Consider the following 14,934-nt stretch of genomic DNA (forward strand, 5'->3'; position numbering starts at 1 on the left):
GGCACCTCCGAGTTCAGCACACGTTCAGCTCGATGACGTCCCTCGAACTTCAATCCAGCCGAGCTTTGAGGGAGAGTTCCGTTAGCACGATGGCATGGTGACGATGATGATGTTCTACAGACGCAGGGCTTCACCTAAGCACTGCTATGATATTGTCGAGGTGGACTATGGTGGAGTGGGGCACCGCACACGGCTAAGAGATCCAAGAGATCAATTGTTGTATCTAGAGGTGCCCCCTGCCCCTGTATATAAAGGAGCAAGGGGGGAGAGGCGGCCGGCCAGGAGGAGGCGCGCCAAGGAGGAGTCCTACTCCCATCGGGAGTAGGACTCCCTCCTTTCCTAGTTGGAGTAGGAGAAGGGGGAGGAGGAGGAGGAGGGAGAGAGGAAGGAAAGGGGGGTGCCGCCCCCCTCCTTGTCCAATTCGGACTAGAGGGGGAGGGGCGCGTGGCCTGCCCTGGCCGCCCCTCCTATTCTCCACTAAGGCCCATCTTGGCCCATTAAACCCCCGGGGGGTTCCGGTAACCCCCGGTACTCCGGTAAAATCCCGATTTCACCCGGAACACTTCCGATATCCAAATATAGGCTTGCAATATATCAATATTTATGTCTCTGCCATTTTGAGACTCCTCGTCATGTCCATGATCATATCCAGGACTCCGAACTTCCTCTGGTACATCAAAACACATAAACTCATAATATAACTGTCGTCGAACTTTAAGCGTGCGGTCCCTACGGGTTCGAGAACTATGTAGACATGACCGAGACATGTCTCCGGTCAATAACCAATAGTGGAACCTGGATGCTCATATTGGCTCCTAAATATTCTACGAAGATCTTTATCGGTCAAACTGCATAACAACATACGTTGTTCCCTTTGTCATCGGTATGTTACTTGCCCGAGATTCGATCGTCGGTATCTTAATACCTAGTTCAATCTCGTTACCGGCAAGTATCTTTACTCGTTCTGTAATACATCATCCCGCAACTAACTCATTAGTTGCAATACTTATAGTGATGTGTATTACTGAGTGGGCCTAGAGATACCTCTCCGACAATCGGAGTGACAAATCCTAATCTCGAAATATGCCAACCCAACAAGTACCTTCGGAGACACCTGTAGAGCACCTTTATAACCACCCTGTTATGTTGTGACGTTTGGTAGCACACAAAGTGTTACTCCGATAAACGGGAGTTGCATAATCTCATAGTCATAGGAACATGTATAAGTCATGAAGAAAGCAATAGCAGAATACTAAACGATCGTGTGCTAAGCTAACGGAATGGGTCAAGTCAATCACATCATTCTCCTAATGATGTGATACCGTTAATCAAATGACAACTCATGTCAATGGCTAGGAAACATAACCATCTTTGATCAACGAGCTAGTCAAGTAGAGGCATACTGTTGGGGAACGTTGCAGAAAACAAAAAAAATTCCTACGTTTCACCAAGATCAATCTATGGAGTCAACTAGCAACGAGAGGAGAGTGCATCTACATACCCTTGTAGATCGCGAGCGGAAGCATTCAAGAGAACAGGGATGATGGAGTCGTACTCGCCGTGATCCAAATCACCGATGACCAAGTGCCGAACGGACGGCACCTCCGCGTTCAACACACGTACGGAGCGGATGACGTCTCCTCCTTCTTGATCCAGCAAGGAGGAAGGAGAGGTTGATGAAGATCCAGCAGCACGATGGCGTGGTGGTGGATGCAGCAATGATCGCAGCAGGGCTTCGCCGAGCTTCTGCAAGAGGGAGAGGTGTAGCAGGGGAGAGGGAGGCGCCAAGACTTGAGGTGCGGCTGCCCTCCCTCTCCCCCCCCCCTTTATATAGGCCCCCTGGGGGGCGCCGGCCCTGGAGATGGGATCTCCCAAGGGGGTGGCGGCCAAGGGGGGTGGAGTGCCCCCAAGGCAAGTGGAGGCGCCCCCACCCTAGGGTTTCCAACCCTAGGCACGGGGGGGCCAAGGGGGGGCGCACCAGCCCACTATGGGCTGGTTCCCCTCCCCACTTCAGCCCATGGGGCCCTCCGGGATGGGTGGCCCCACCCGGTGGACCCCCGGGACCCATCTAGTGGTCCCGGTACAATACCGGTGACCCCGAATCTTTCCCGATGGCCGAAACTACACTTCCTATATATAATTCTTCACCTCCGGACCATTCCGGAACTCCTCGTGACGTCCAGGATCTCATCCGGGACTCCGAACAACTTTCGGATTACTGCATACTCATATCTCTACAACCCTAGCATCACCGAACCTTAAGTGTGTAGACCCTACGGGTTCAGGAGACACGTAGACATGACCGAGACGGCTCTCCGACCAATAACCAACAGCGGGATCTGGATACCCATGTTGGCTCCCACATGCTCCTCAATGATCTCATTGGATGAACCACGATGTCAAGGATTCAAGCAACCCCGTGTACAATTCCCTTTGTCAATTGGTATGTTACTTGCCCGAGACTCGATCGTCGGTATCCCAATACCTTGTTCAGTCTCGTTACTAGCAAGTCACTTTACTCGTACCGTAATGCATGATCCCATGATCAACCACTTGATCACATTGAGCTCATTATGATGATGCATTACCGAGTGGGCCCAGAGATACCTCTCCGTCATACGGAGTGACAAATCCCAGTCTCGATTCGTGCCAACCCAACAAACACTTTCGGAAACACCTGTAATGTACCTTTATAGTCACCCAGTTACGTTGTGATGTTTGGTACACCCAAAGTACTCCTACGGTATCCGGGAGTTGCACAATCTCATGGTCTAAGGAAATGATACTTGACATTCAGAAAAGCTACAGCAAACGAACTACACGATCTTTGAGCTAAGCTTAGGATTGGGTCTTGTCCATCACATCATTCTCCTAATGATGTGATCCCGTTATCAATGACATCCCCATGTCCATAGCCAGGAAACCATGACTATCTGTTGATCAATGAGCTAGTCAACTAGAGGCTCACTAGGGACACATTGTGGTCTATGTATTCACACATGTATTACGATTTCCGAATAATACAATTATAGCATGAATGATAGACAATTATCATGAACAAGGAAATATAATAATCATTTTATTATTGCCTCTACGGCATATTTCCAACAGTCTCCCACTTGCACTAGAGTCAATCGTCTAGTTACATTGTGATGAATCGAACACCCATGGAATTCTGGTGTTGATCATGTTTTGCTCTAGGGAGAGGTTTAGTCAAGGATCTGTGACATTCAGATCCGTATGTACTTTACAAATATCTATGTCTCCATCTTAAACATTTTCATGAATGGAGTTGAAGCGACGCTTGATGTGCCTGGTCTTCTTGTGAAACCTGGGCTCCTTGGCAAGTGCAATAGCTCCAGTGTTGTCACAGAAGAGTTTGATCGGCCCCGACGCATTGGGTATGACTCCTAGGTCGGTGATGAACTCCTTCACCCAAATTGCTTCATGCGCTGCCTCCGAGGCTGCCATGTACTCCGCTTCACATGTAGATCCCGCCATGATGCTCTGCTTGCAGCTGCACCAGCTTACTGCTCCACCATTCAACATATACACGTATTCGGTTTGTGACTTAGAGTCATCCAGATCTGTGTCGAAGCTAGCGTCGACGTAACCCTTTACGACGAGCTCTTCGTCACCTCCATAAACGAGAAACATGTCCTTAGTCCTTTTCAGGCACTTCAGGATATTCTTGACCGCTGTCCAGTGTTCCTTGCCGGGATTGCTTTGGTACCTTCCTACCAAACTTACGGCAAGGTTTACATCAGGTCTGGTACACAGCATGACATACATAATAGACCCTATGGCTGAGGCATAGGGGATGACACTCATCTCTTCTATATCTTCTGCCGTGGTCGGACATTGAGCTGAGCTCAATTTCACACCTTGCAACACAGGCAAGAACCCCTTCTTAGACTGATCCATATTGAACTTCTTCAATATCTTATCAAGGTATGTGCTTTGTGAAAGACCTATGAGGCGTCTTGATCTATCTCTATAGATCTTTATGCCTAATATATAAGCAGCTATTCCAAAGTCCTTCATTGAAAAACTCTTATTCAAGTAGGCCTTAATGATGTCCAAAAGTTCTATATCATTTCCCATCAAAAGTATGTCATCTACATATAATATGAGAAATGCTACAGAGCTCCCACTCACTTTCTTGTAAACGCAGGCTTCTCCATAAGTCTGCGTAAACCCAAACGCTTTGATCATCTCATCAAAGTGAATGTTCCAACTCCGAGATGCTTGCACCAGCCCATAAATCGAGCGTTGGAGCTTGCACACCTTGTCAGCATTCTTAGGATCGACAAAACCTTCCGGCTGCATCATATACAATTCTTCCTTAAGGAAACCATCAAGGAATGCCGTTTTGACATCCATTTGCCATATCTCATAATCATAGAATGCGGCAATTGCTAACATGATTCGGACGGACTTCAGCTTCGCTATGGGTGAGAAAGTCTCATCGTAGTCAACCCCTTGAACTTGTCGATAACCCTTAGCGACAAGACGAGCTTTACAGATGGTCACATTACCATCCGCGTCTGTCTTCTTCTTAAAGATCCATTTATTTTCTATGGCTCACCGATCAACGGGCAAGTCAGTCAAAGTCCATACTTCGTTTTCATACATGGACCCTATCTCGGATTTCATGGCTGCCAGCCATTTGTCGGAATCTGGGCCCGCCATCGCTTCTTCATAGTTCGAAGGTTCACCGTTGTCTAACAACATGATTTCCAAGACAGGGTTACCGTACCACTCTGGTGCGGAACGTGTCCTTGTGGACCTACGAAGTTCAGTAGCAACTTGATCTGAAGTTTCATGATCATCATCATCAACTTCCTCTCTAGTCGGTGCAGGCACCTCAGGAACATTTTCTTGAGCTGCGCCACTTACCGGTTCAAGAGGTAATACTTCATCAAGTTCTACCTTCCTTCCACTTATTTCTTTCGAGAGAAACTCTTTCTCTAGAAAGGACCCATTCTTGGCAACAAAGATCTTGCCTTCGGATCTGAGGTAGAAGGTATACCCAATAGTTTCTTTAGGGTATCCTATGAAGACGCATTTTTCTGACTTGGGTTCGAGCTTTTCAGGTTGAAGTTTCTTGACATAAGCATCGCATCCCCAAACTTTTAGAAACGACAGCTTAGGTTTCTTCCCAAACCATAATTCATACGATGGCGTCTCAATGGATTTCGACGGAGCCCTATTTAAAGTGAATGCGGCAGTCTCTAAAGCATAGCCCCAAAATGATAGCGGTAAATCGGTAAGAGACATCATAGATCGCACCATATCTAATAGAGTGCGATTACGACGTTCGTACACACCATTACGCTGAGGTGTTCCAGGCGGCATGAGTTGTGAAACTATTCCACATTTTCTTAAGTGTGTGCCAAATTCGTGACTCAAGTATTCTCCCCCATGATTTGATCGCAAGAACATGATTTTCCTGTCACGTTGATTCTCAACCTCACTCTGAAATTCCTTGAACTTTTCAAAGGTCTCAGACTTGTGTTTCATTAAGTAGACATACCCATATCTACTCAAGTCATCAGTGAGGGTGAGAACATAACGATAGCCACCGCGAGCCTCAACACTCATTGGACCGCACACATCAGTATGTATGATTTTCAATAAGTTGGTTGCTCGCTCCATTGTTCCTGAGAACGGAGTCTTGGTCATTTTACCCATGAGGCATGGTTCGCACGTGTCAAATGATTCGTAATCAAGAGACTCTAAAAGTCCATCTGCATGGAGCTTCTTCATGCGTTTGACACCTATGTGACCAAGGCGGTAGTGCCACAAGTATGTGGGACTATCATTATCAACCTTACATCTTTTGGTATTCACACTATGAATATGTGTAGCATTACGCTCGAGATTCATTAAGAATAAACCATTCACCATCGGAGCATGACCATAAAACATATCTCTCATATAAATAGAACAACCACTATTCTCGGATTTAAATGAGTAGCCATCTCGAATTAAACGAGATCCTGATACAATGTTCATGCTCAAAGCTGGCACTAAATAACAATTATTGAGGTTTAAAACTAATCCCGTAGGTAAATGTAGAGGTAGCATGCCGACGGCGATCACATCGACCTTGGAACCATTCCCGACGCGCATCGTCACCTCGTCCTTCGCCAGTCTCCGCTTATTCCGCAGCTCCTGCTTTGAGTTACAAATGTGAGCAACCGCACTGGTATCAAATACCCAGGAGCTACTACGAGTACTGGTAAGGTACACATCAATTACATGTATATCACATATACCTTTCGTGATGCCGGCCTTCTTGTCCGCTAAGTATTTGGGGCATTTCCGCTTCCAGTGACCACTTCCCTTGCAATAAAAACACTCAGTCTCGGGCTTGGGTCCATTCTTTGGCTTCTTCCCAGCAGCTTGCTTACCGGGCGCGGCAACTCCCTTGCCGTCCTTCTTGAAGTTCTTCTTACCCTTGCCTTTCTTGAACTTAGTGGTTTTATTCACCATCAACACTTGATGTTCCTTTTTGACTTCTACCTCTACTGATTTCAGCATTGCAAATACTTCAGGAATGGTCTTTTCCATCCCCTGCATATTGAAGTTCATCACAAAGCTCTTGTAGCTTGGTGGAAGCGAGTGAAGGATTCTGTCAATGACTGCGTCATCCGGGAGATTAACTCCCAGCTGAGTCAGGCGGTTATGCAACCTAGACATTGTGAGTATGTGCTCACTGACAGAACTATTTTCCTCCATCTTACAGCTGAAGAACTTCTCGGAGACTTCATATCTCTCGACCCGGGCATGAGCTTGGAAAACCATTTTCAGCTCTTCGAACATCTCATATGCTCCGTGTCGCTCAAAACGCTTTTGGAGCCCCAGTTCTAAGCTATAAAGCATGCCGCACTGAACGAGGGAGTAATCATCAGCACGTGTCTGCCAAGCGTTCATAACGTCTTGGTTCTGTGGGACGGGTGTGTCACCTAGCGGTGCTTCTAGGACATAATCTTTCTTTGCAGCTATGAGGATGATCCTCAGGTTCCGGACCCAGTCCGTATAATTGTTGCCATCGTCTTTCAGCTTGGTTTTCTCTAGGAACACGTTGAAGTTGAGGACAACATTGGCCATTTGATCTACAAGACATATTGTAAAGATTTTAGACTAAGTTCATGATAATTAAGTTCATCTAATCAAATTATTCAATGAACTCCCACTCAGATAGACATCCCTCCAGTCATCTAAGTATAACATGATCCGAGTTAACTAGGCTGTGTCCGATCATCACGTGAGATGGACTAGTCAACATCGGTGAACATCTTCATGTTGATCGTATCTTCTATACGACTCATGCTCGACCTTTCGGTCTTCTGTGTTCCGAGGCCATGTCTCTACATGCTAGGCTCGTCAAGTCAACCTAAGTGTTTGCATGTGTAAATCTGTCTTACACCCGTTGTATGTGAACGTTGGAATCTATCACACCCGATCATCACGTGGTGCTTCGAAACAACGAACTGTCGCAACGGCGCACAGTTAGGGGGAACACTTTCTTGAAATTATTATGAGGGATCATCTTATTTACTACCGTCGTTCTAAGTAAACAAGATGCAAAAACATGATAAACATCACATGCAATCAAATAATAGTGACATGATATGGCCAATATCATATAGCTCCTTTGATCTCCATCTTGGGGCTCCATGATCATCTTGTCACCGGCATGACACCATGATCTCCATCATCATGATCTCCATCATCATGTCTCCATGAAGTTTCTCGCCAACTATTACTTCTACTACTATGACTAACACGTTTAGCAATAAAGTAAAGTAATTTACATGGCGTTTCTCAATGACACGCAGGTCATACAAAAATAAAGACAACTCCTATGGCTCCTGCCGGTTGTCATACTCATCGACATGCAAGTCGTGATTCCTATTACAAGAACATGATCTCATACATCACATATATATCATTCATCATTCATCACAACTTTGGCCATATCACATCACATGACACTTGCTGCAAAAACAAGTTAGACGTCCTCTAATTGTTGTTGCAAGTTTTACGTGGCTGCAATAGGGTTCTAGCAAGAAAGTTTTCTTACCTATGTAAAAGCCACAACGTGATTTGTCAACTTCTATTTACCCTTCATAAGGACCCTTTTCGTCGAATCCGCTCCAACTAAAGCGGGAGAGACAGACACCCGCTAGCCACCTTATGCAACTAGTGCATGTCAGTCGGTGGAACCTGTCTCACGTAAGCGTACGTGTAAGGTCGGTCCGGGCCGCTTCATCCCACAATATCGCTGAAGCAAAATAAGACTAGTAGCGGCAAGAAAGTTGACAACATCTACGCCCACAACAAATTGTGTTCTACTCGTGCAAAGAGTTGTGTTCTACTCGTGCAAAGAGAACTACGCATAGACCTGGCTCATGATGCCACTGTTGGGGAATGTTGCAGAAAACAAAAAAAATTCCTATGTTTCACCAAGATCAATCTATGGAATCAACTAGCAACGAGAGGAGAGTGCATCTACATACCCTTGTAGGTCGCGAGCGGAAGCATTCAAGAGAACGGGGATGATGGAGTCGTACTCGCCGTGATCCAAATCACCGATGACCAAGTGCCGAACGGACGGCACCTCCACGTTCAACACACGTACGGAGCGGATGACGTCTCCTCCTTCTTGATCTAGCAAGGGGGAAGGAGAGGTTGATGAAGATCCAGCAGCACGACGGCGTGGTGGTGGATGCAGCAATGATCGCAGCAGGGCTTCGCCGAGCTTCTGCAAGAGGGAGAGGTGTAGCAGGGGAGAGGGAGGCGCCAAGACTTGAGGTGCGGCTGCCCTCCCTCTCCCCCCCTTTGTATAGGCCCCTGGGGGGGCGCCGGCCCTGGAGATGGGATCTCCCAAGGGGGCGGCGGCCAAGGGGGGTGGAGTGCCCCCCAAGGCAAGTGGAGGCGCCCCCACCCTCGGGTTTCCAACCCTAGGCGCAGGGGGGCCCAAGGGGGGCGCACCAGCCCACTATGGGCTGGTTCCCCTCCCCACTTCAGCCCATGGGGCCCTCCGGGATGGGTGGCCCCACCCAGTGGACCCCCGGGACCCATCCAGTGGTCCCGATACAATACCGGTGACCCCGAATCTTTCCCGATGGCCGAAACTACACTTCCTATATATAATTCTTCACCTCCGGACCATTCCGGAACTCCTCGTGACGTCCAGGATCTCATTCGGGACTCCGAACAACTTTCAAATTACTGCATACTCATATCTCTACAACCCTAGCGTCACCGAACCTTAAGTGTGTAGACCCTACGGGTTCGGGAGACACGTAGACATGACCGAGACGGCTCTCCGGCCAATAACCAACAGCGGGATCTGGATACCCATGTTGGCTCCCACATGCTCCTCGATGATCTCATCGGATGAACCACGATGTCGAGGATTCAAGCAACCCCGTATACAATTCCCTTTGTCAATCGGTACGTTACTTGCCCGAAAATCGATCGTCGGTATCCCAATACCTTGTTCAGTCTCGTTACCAGCAAGTCACTTTACTCGTACCGTAATGCATGATCCCGTGATCAACCACTTGATCACATTGAGCTCATTATGATGATGCATTACCGAGTGGGCCCAGAGATACCTCTCTGTCATACGAAGTGACAAATCCCAGTCTCGATTTGTGCCAACCCAACAGACACTTTCGGAAACACCTGTAATGTACCTTTATAGTCACCCAGTTACGTTGTGACGTTTGGTACACCCAAAGCACTCCTACGGTATCCGGGAGTTGCACAATCTCATGGTCTAAGGAAATGATACTTGACATTCAGAAAAGCTACAGCAAACGAACTACACGATCTTTGAGCTAAGCTTAGGATTGGGTCTTGTCCATCACATCATTCTCCTAATGATGTGATCCCGTTATCAATGACATCCCCATGTCCATAGCCAGGAAACCATGACTATCTGTTGATCAACGAGCTAGTCAACTAGAGGCTCACTAGGGACACATTGTGGTCTATGTATTCACACATGTATTACGATTTCCGGATGATACAATTATAGCATGAACGATAGACAATTATCATGAACAAGGAAATATAATAATCATTTTATTATTGCCTCTAGGGCATATTTCCAACACATACTAGTGACACTCTGTTTGTTTATGTATTCACACAAGTATTATGTTTCCGGTTAATACAATTCTAGCATGAATAATAAACATTTATCATGATATAAGGAAATAAATAATAACTTTATTATTGCCTCTAGGGCATATTTCCTTCACGAAGCTCTTCCCTCTACTGCGAAGAAAGGGGGGCGGTATTCCTCTTGAACGCGCAACGGATCGCCGCCGCCATCACCATCGTCGTCGCGGGGGAAGCCAGGAGGACTGTGTGGTCTGTTGACCATCAAGACTTCCGCCGCGGGATCACTGCTGTCGCACTCGGATGCGGTCCCGATGGAGCCAGGTCGAACAGGCCGTAGAGAGTTTCGTCGGGCTCGATTGCCGCGACTTGTGGGGTGGCCGACTGACGGGCCACTGCGTGTCTCACCCACCGCTGGAGCCGCGACCGACCGGAACCCTTGCGCCAACGAACAGCGGGGGGGCGAGGACACCATAGGAGCCGACCGATACTGGGTCGACGGCTGCCAGAAAAGGACGCCGCGGAGGCACGCGTGAAAGTGCATTGTCTCGCGGACGGGGAGCGCCTCGACGTCGAGTGGAGATTCCTGAAGCCAAGCAGAGTCGTTGGCAACGAAAACGAGCACGCCGAGACGGATCTCGCGGCCCTCAGTCAGTCCGTCGGCGGAAACCATGATGATGAGAATCGGAAAAAATCGCAACTCCACCAAAAAGTCGCTAAGACACCTGCCCCATGGTGGGCGCCAACTGTCGTGGATCTAAGACTGACAGTAGAATGGGGGGTAGGTATGAGGAGGCAAGATCCTAGCTATGGCGAAGTTGTACACACGAGTTTTACGAGTTCAGGCCGTTCGCAGAGGAAGTAACAGCCCTACATCTCGGTGCCCGGAGGCGGTCGACTGGATTATGTGTGTGTGGGGGGGGGTGTGTTACAGGGGGTGCGAACCCTTGTCCCAGAGGAGGGGGTGGCTTATATAGAGTGCGCCAGGACCCCAGCTTCCCTCCGTTACACAGAGTTCAATGTACATAAAGATGAGGCGTTACTGGTAACGCCAGCCTTAAATGCCTTAATGGCCTTAAAGATTACAGAGTGAATGTTCGTCCGTTGCCGTTCCAGATGACTCCTGGTCTTCAATAGGTCGAGTGGATTCTTGTATGGTCAAGTGGTCGATTGGTCGAGCGACTTCAGGAAGGAGGGGTCTCCGAGTAGCTCATCTGTCGAGTGGATTGCACTCGACACCTTTGTTGGGCCCTCCCTGTGGTCTCTTGAGCTTCTTTACTTCTATGATAGTGACCTTGGATAGGACGTATAGGTCAGGCCTATGACCCTACCCCAGGTCTATATCATCATCAAGGACCTTTGACTCGAGGTAGAGCTAGAACTCTCGAGACCGAGGTGACTTCTCTCCTTAGTGATATTACATACGATCCTCTCGAGACATGGCTACTACCTAAATTCGAGATGTTGTGCATGATTAGGTACCAAGAGGATCCTCCCGAAGATGTACGTGAAGACGGACAACCAGCCAAGTTCATGGATGAAGAGAACCGACGGAAGGAGTCAAGAACAACTCCCAGGCCCCGGACATCCGGCCATAACCCCAGACATCTGGCCCCTGGAGGTGTCACCTGCAGCAACGGACCAGTGGCCAAGTCTACAGGGCCCGTACATCCGGCGACCGGCCCGGACATCCGGGCCCGATCCGGAAATCCGGCCTCCCGCCCGGATATCCGGACACAACCGATCCAGAGGACAGAAGAGACGCCCCGTCAGCCCGGACATCCGGCCCCAGCCCCGGATATCTGGCTCCTCCCGAAGGCCCGGATATCCGGCCGGACGCCCAGGCATCCGGTCGTGTCTGTCTGCGCACAGTAAAGGGCCGAGGCCCATGTACCCTTTCGCCCTCCTAGACTATATATACTCTTCTCCTACCTACGTTTTAGGGTTATCTTTGTGTTAGCTCATTAGTGAGATAGAGCTTCGCTCATCCATCCGGATCTACTCCACGAGAGAGACCGCGGCCCCTCTTCGGAGAAGATCCACTTGGATTCAAGACCTCCTTAGGGAGAAGACCATCAAGACCTCCTGACCGGTTACCATTTGTATCGTCCCTTGTTGACTCTGGATGTTGTATCTCCTCTCGTGTTTCGAGGATCTAGCACATGTGTGACTTAATCTTGTTGGTTTGAGTGTTTCTCTTTGTGCCCCTTTGTGATTTTCCCTCGTGTTTCCCCACGTGTTCTTCGTGTTCATTGCGGGATCCGCTTCTTTCATGAAATATCGGTCCCTAGGGTTTCCACCCTACATCAGGTCAGGTGGGCCGGCGTGGGCCAGGTCCAACGTGACGGGCATGCTCGAACGCCACATATCCGTCCCTTATTTGAGTTGGATATGAGTGATGCCGGTCAGCCCGGGCGTTTGAGGCGCCCATCTGAGTCAAAATTTTGTGACCGGACAATGACCGGGCGGTCTATCCAAACTTATGAGACGCACGGGTGTAGATGCTCTCATACGAAGTATTTTTGTTAGTCACACGAAGTTTCATCACTATGCACAACATGCCTCAACCTCAGGTAACCTCAGGTTAGTTGGTGTAGAGTAGACTACGCTTGGTTGATTATCAGAATCATTGCAGTATCAGTGTAAATTGATTCTCAGAATCATTATAGCATCAGTAGCCTTGTTTGGATACACAGTTTTATCAGTACTAGTTTTCCATAGACTCGCATAACCGCCTAACAAACTAAAACCATGTTTGGGCTTTCCACCAAAAACATGGATAAGCAGGATTTGGTTTCCACAAACCAGGAATCTGCGTTTTGTGAAAAACTACTAATAGTTGTTTTTGGGAAAACACGATCATAAAAACACACCGCAACTGATTTTTTCCGGTTCCACTTTTTTCGCAACAAATCCATTAGCACTGATTTTATAGTCATCAGGAGCTTGGATGGCCGGCGTGCCTGCAAATTGACCCTGAGCATCAGCTCTCTACCGTCGGCCGGTACGTCGATGGAAGCGGATGTCGCCGCCCGTGCGGGGCGAGTGGAAGCGTTCACTGCCGTGCGCGTGCCGTGTTGGCGAGGGGAAGTAGCCACCGCCGTGCGCGTATGCCGGAGTCGTCATTAAGAAGCGGTCGATGCCGTCGTCCGCGCGCGACGAGTCGTCGAGGGAAAGCGGCTGCTGCCGTGCGCTCACGGCCAGTCCCTAGATGAAAGACGTTGCCGTCGTCCGCAACCAGCAGCTGAGCTTACCAAACATAGTTTTCTATAAACCGGTTATTCACAAAATAGTAGATAAAACTGGTTTTCCTAGAAATTAGCTGAAAACGTATTTTCTATATTCTTATCGCTAATCTCCATTATCCAAACAACCACTTAGGGGCCAAAGGGCATCACTGTAGCATCACAGGGGTATTGCATTTTATTTTTTTGCAGATCTGATAGAGTACTCCAGATCCAGAATAAATCCGTAGCCTGATAGCGGTATCCCATTACACTCAATTGACTAGCATCATCTGAAAACCCAAGTCTGTAAACGCTCTCTCACAACACAACACATATAGTGATGGCGACATATTTTTTTTAGATCTTCAGGGGGGTTTACATGGAAACATTTGCACATGGTGTGTAATTACGAAAGAGTAAAAGAGAAGATCGGGGAGGGACCAATCCTAAAACCAGACCCCTCCCGTATTCACATCTAGCGTCTCGCCGTCTCCTCCATGATTACAGCACGGCGAGAAACATGACTATGTACAAACGCACTGAACACCAGTTTGTGTGGTGGTGTCGGCGGGTTCGTTGGTTGGTGGCTGGTCCTCCTAGGTGGAGCGGGCGAGGCGGGACGCGATGGCGGAGTGGTACATGGCGTCGTGGAAGCTCTCCATCTCCGACATCCGAGCCCGCAGCTGCCTCGCTTTCTCCTCCGTCAGGCCGACGAACGTCTTCCCCTCCACTTCGACCACCGGCGTCGGCGCCGCGGCCTCCATATAGTCCGCCCGTCCAGACCACCCGACCAGTGGCGCCCACCACTTGCCTCCCTTGGGCGCCCCAGCGCGGACCCGCCCACCAGCTCCCGCCGTGACGGAGGCGGCGCGCGGCCGGAGCGCGGCGGACGGGCGGGCGGAGAAGGAAACCACGGATGCTGAGGGTGCCATTGCCATTGATTTGCTCGGCCTGCTGCTTCGCTCGTGAGCTTCTGCTGGGTTTTGCCTCGAGTCCACTGAACGCACGGCGAGACGAGATGAGACGAGAGATGTGCTCTGTGAGGTCTGTGTTGCGCTGAGGGAGTGAGATGGGATGGAGTTGTTGGCGCGAGGGATGGGAGATTTATACCGGCGCGCGGCGGGAGAGGGGAGGGGTGGATAGGGACGCCGCGTGGACGCGTGTGGGCGGGGGCGGCATCCGCTAGGAGGGTGCGCGTGACGTGTGACCGCGTCCACTGGCCGTTCGGGTGTGGTGCTTTCATTTGCCACGAACATCACGTTCTTCGGGGGCGTCGCCCGCACCGAGTTTTTCCGACCGGGACTCGCACACGCACCTAAATTCACCACGAGCGCAAATTCGTTAGGGTAGAATACGTCAAGGCTGATGAAGATAATAAGACAGGAATTAGCACCTCGTGAAATCACGTCCAAAACTACACATCCTGCCAAGATACGCCATCGGTAATTCGATATTAGCCTATGACAAAGCTTATGATGATATTGCACAAATTAACATTTTTTTAGGGTACAAATTAACATTTTTATCTAGTGATGATGGCTTGAAAAGGTTAACTTCTAAGACA

At 49.0% G+C, this 14,934-nt stretch overlaps 1 protein-coding gene across 1 annotated transcript; it reads right to left on the reverse strand.

Annotated features, from left to right (window-relative positions):
- Positions 1 to 13,705: 13,705 nt before the first annotated feature.
- LOC125554522 lies at positions 13,706 to 14,455 on the reverse strand. The gene has a single exon (XM_048718055.1). It carries the CDS (start codon positions 14,306 to 14,308, stop codon positions 13,967 to 13,969), a length of 342 nt encoding a protein of 113 aa, XP_048574012.1. The 5' UTR covers positions 14,309 to 14,455; the 3' UTR covers positions 13,706 to 13,966.
- Between the last annotated feature and the right edge of the window lie 479 nt (positions 14,456 to 14,934).

This window comes from Triticum urartu, chromosome 1, assembly GCF_003073215.2.
Source record: "Triticum urartu cultivar G1812 chromosome 1, Tu2.1, whole genome shotgun sequence".
NCBI lineage: Eukaryota > Viridiplantae > Streptophyta > Magnoliopsida > Poales > Poaceae > Triticum > Triticum urartu.

Coding starts and splice junctions, on each gene's coding strand:
- LOC125554522 (XM_048718055.1), bottom strand. CDS start 14,308: ATGGCAATGGCACCCTCAGCATCCGTGGTTTCCTTCTCCGCCCGCCCG.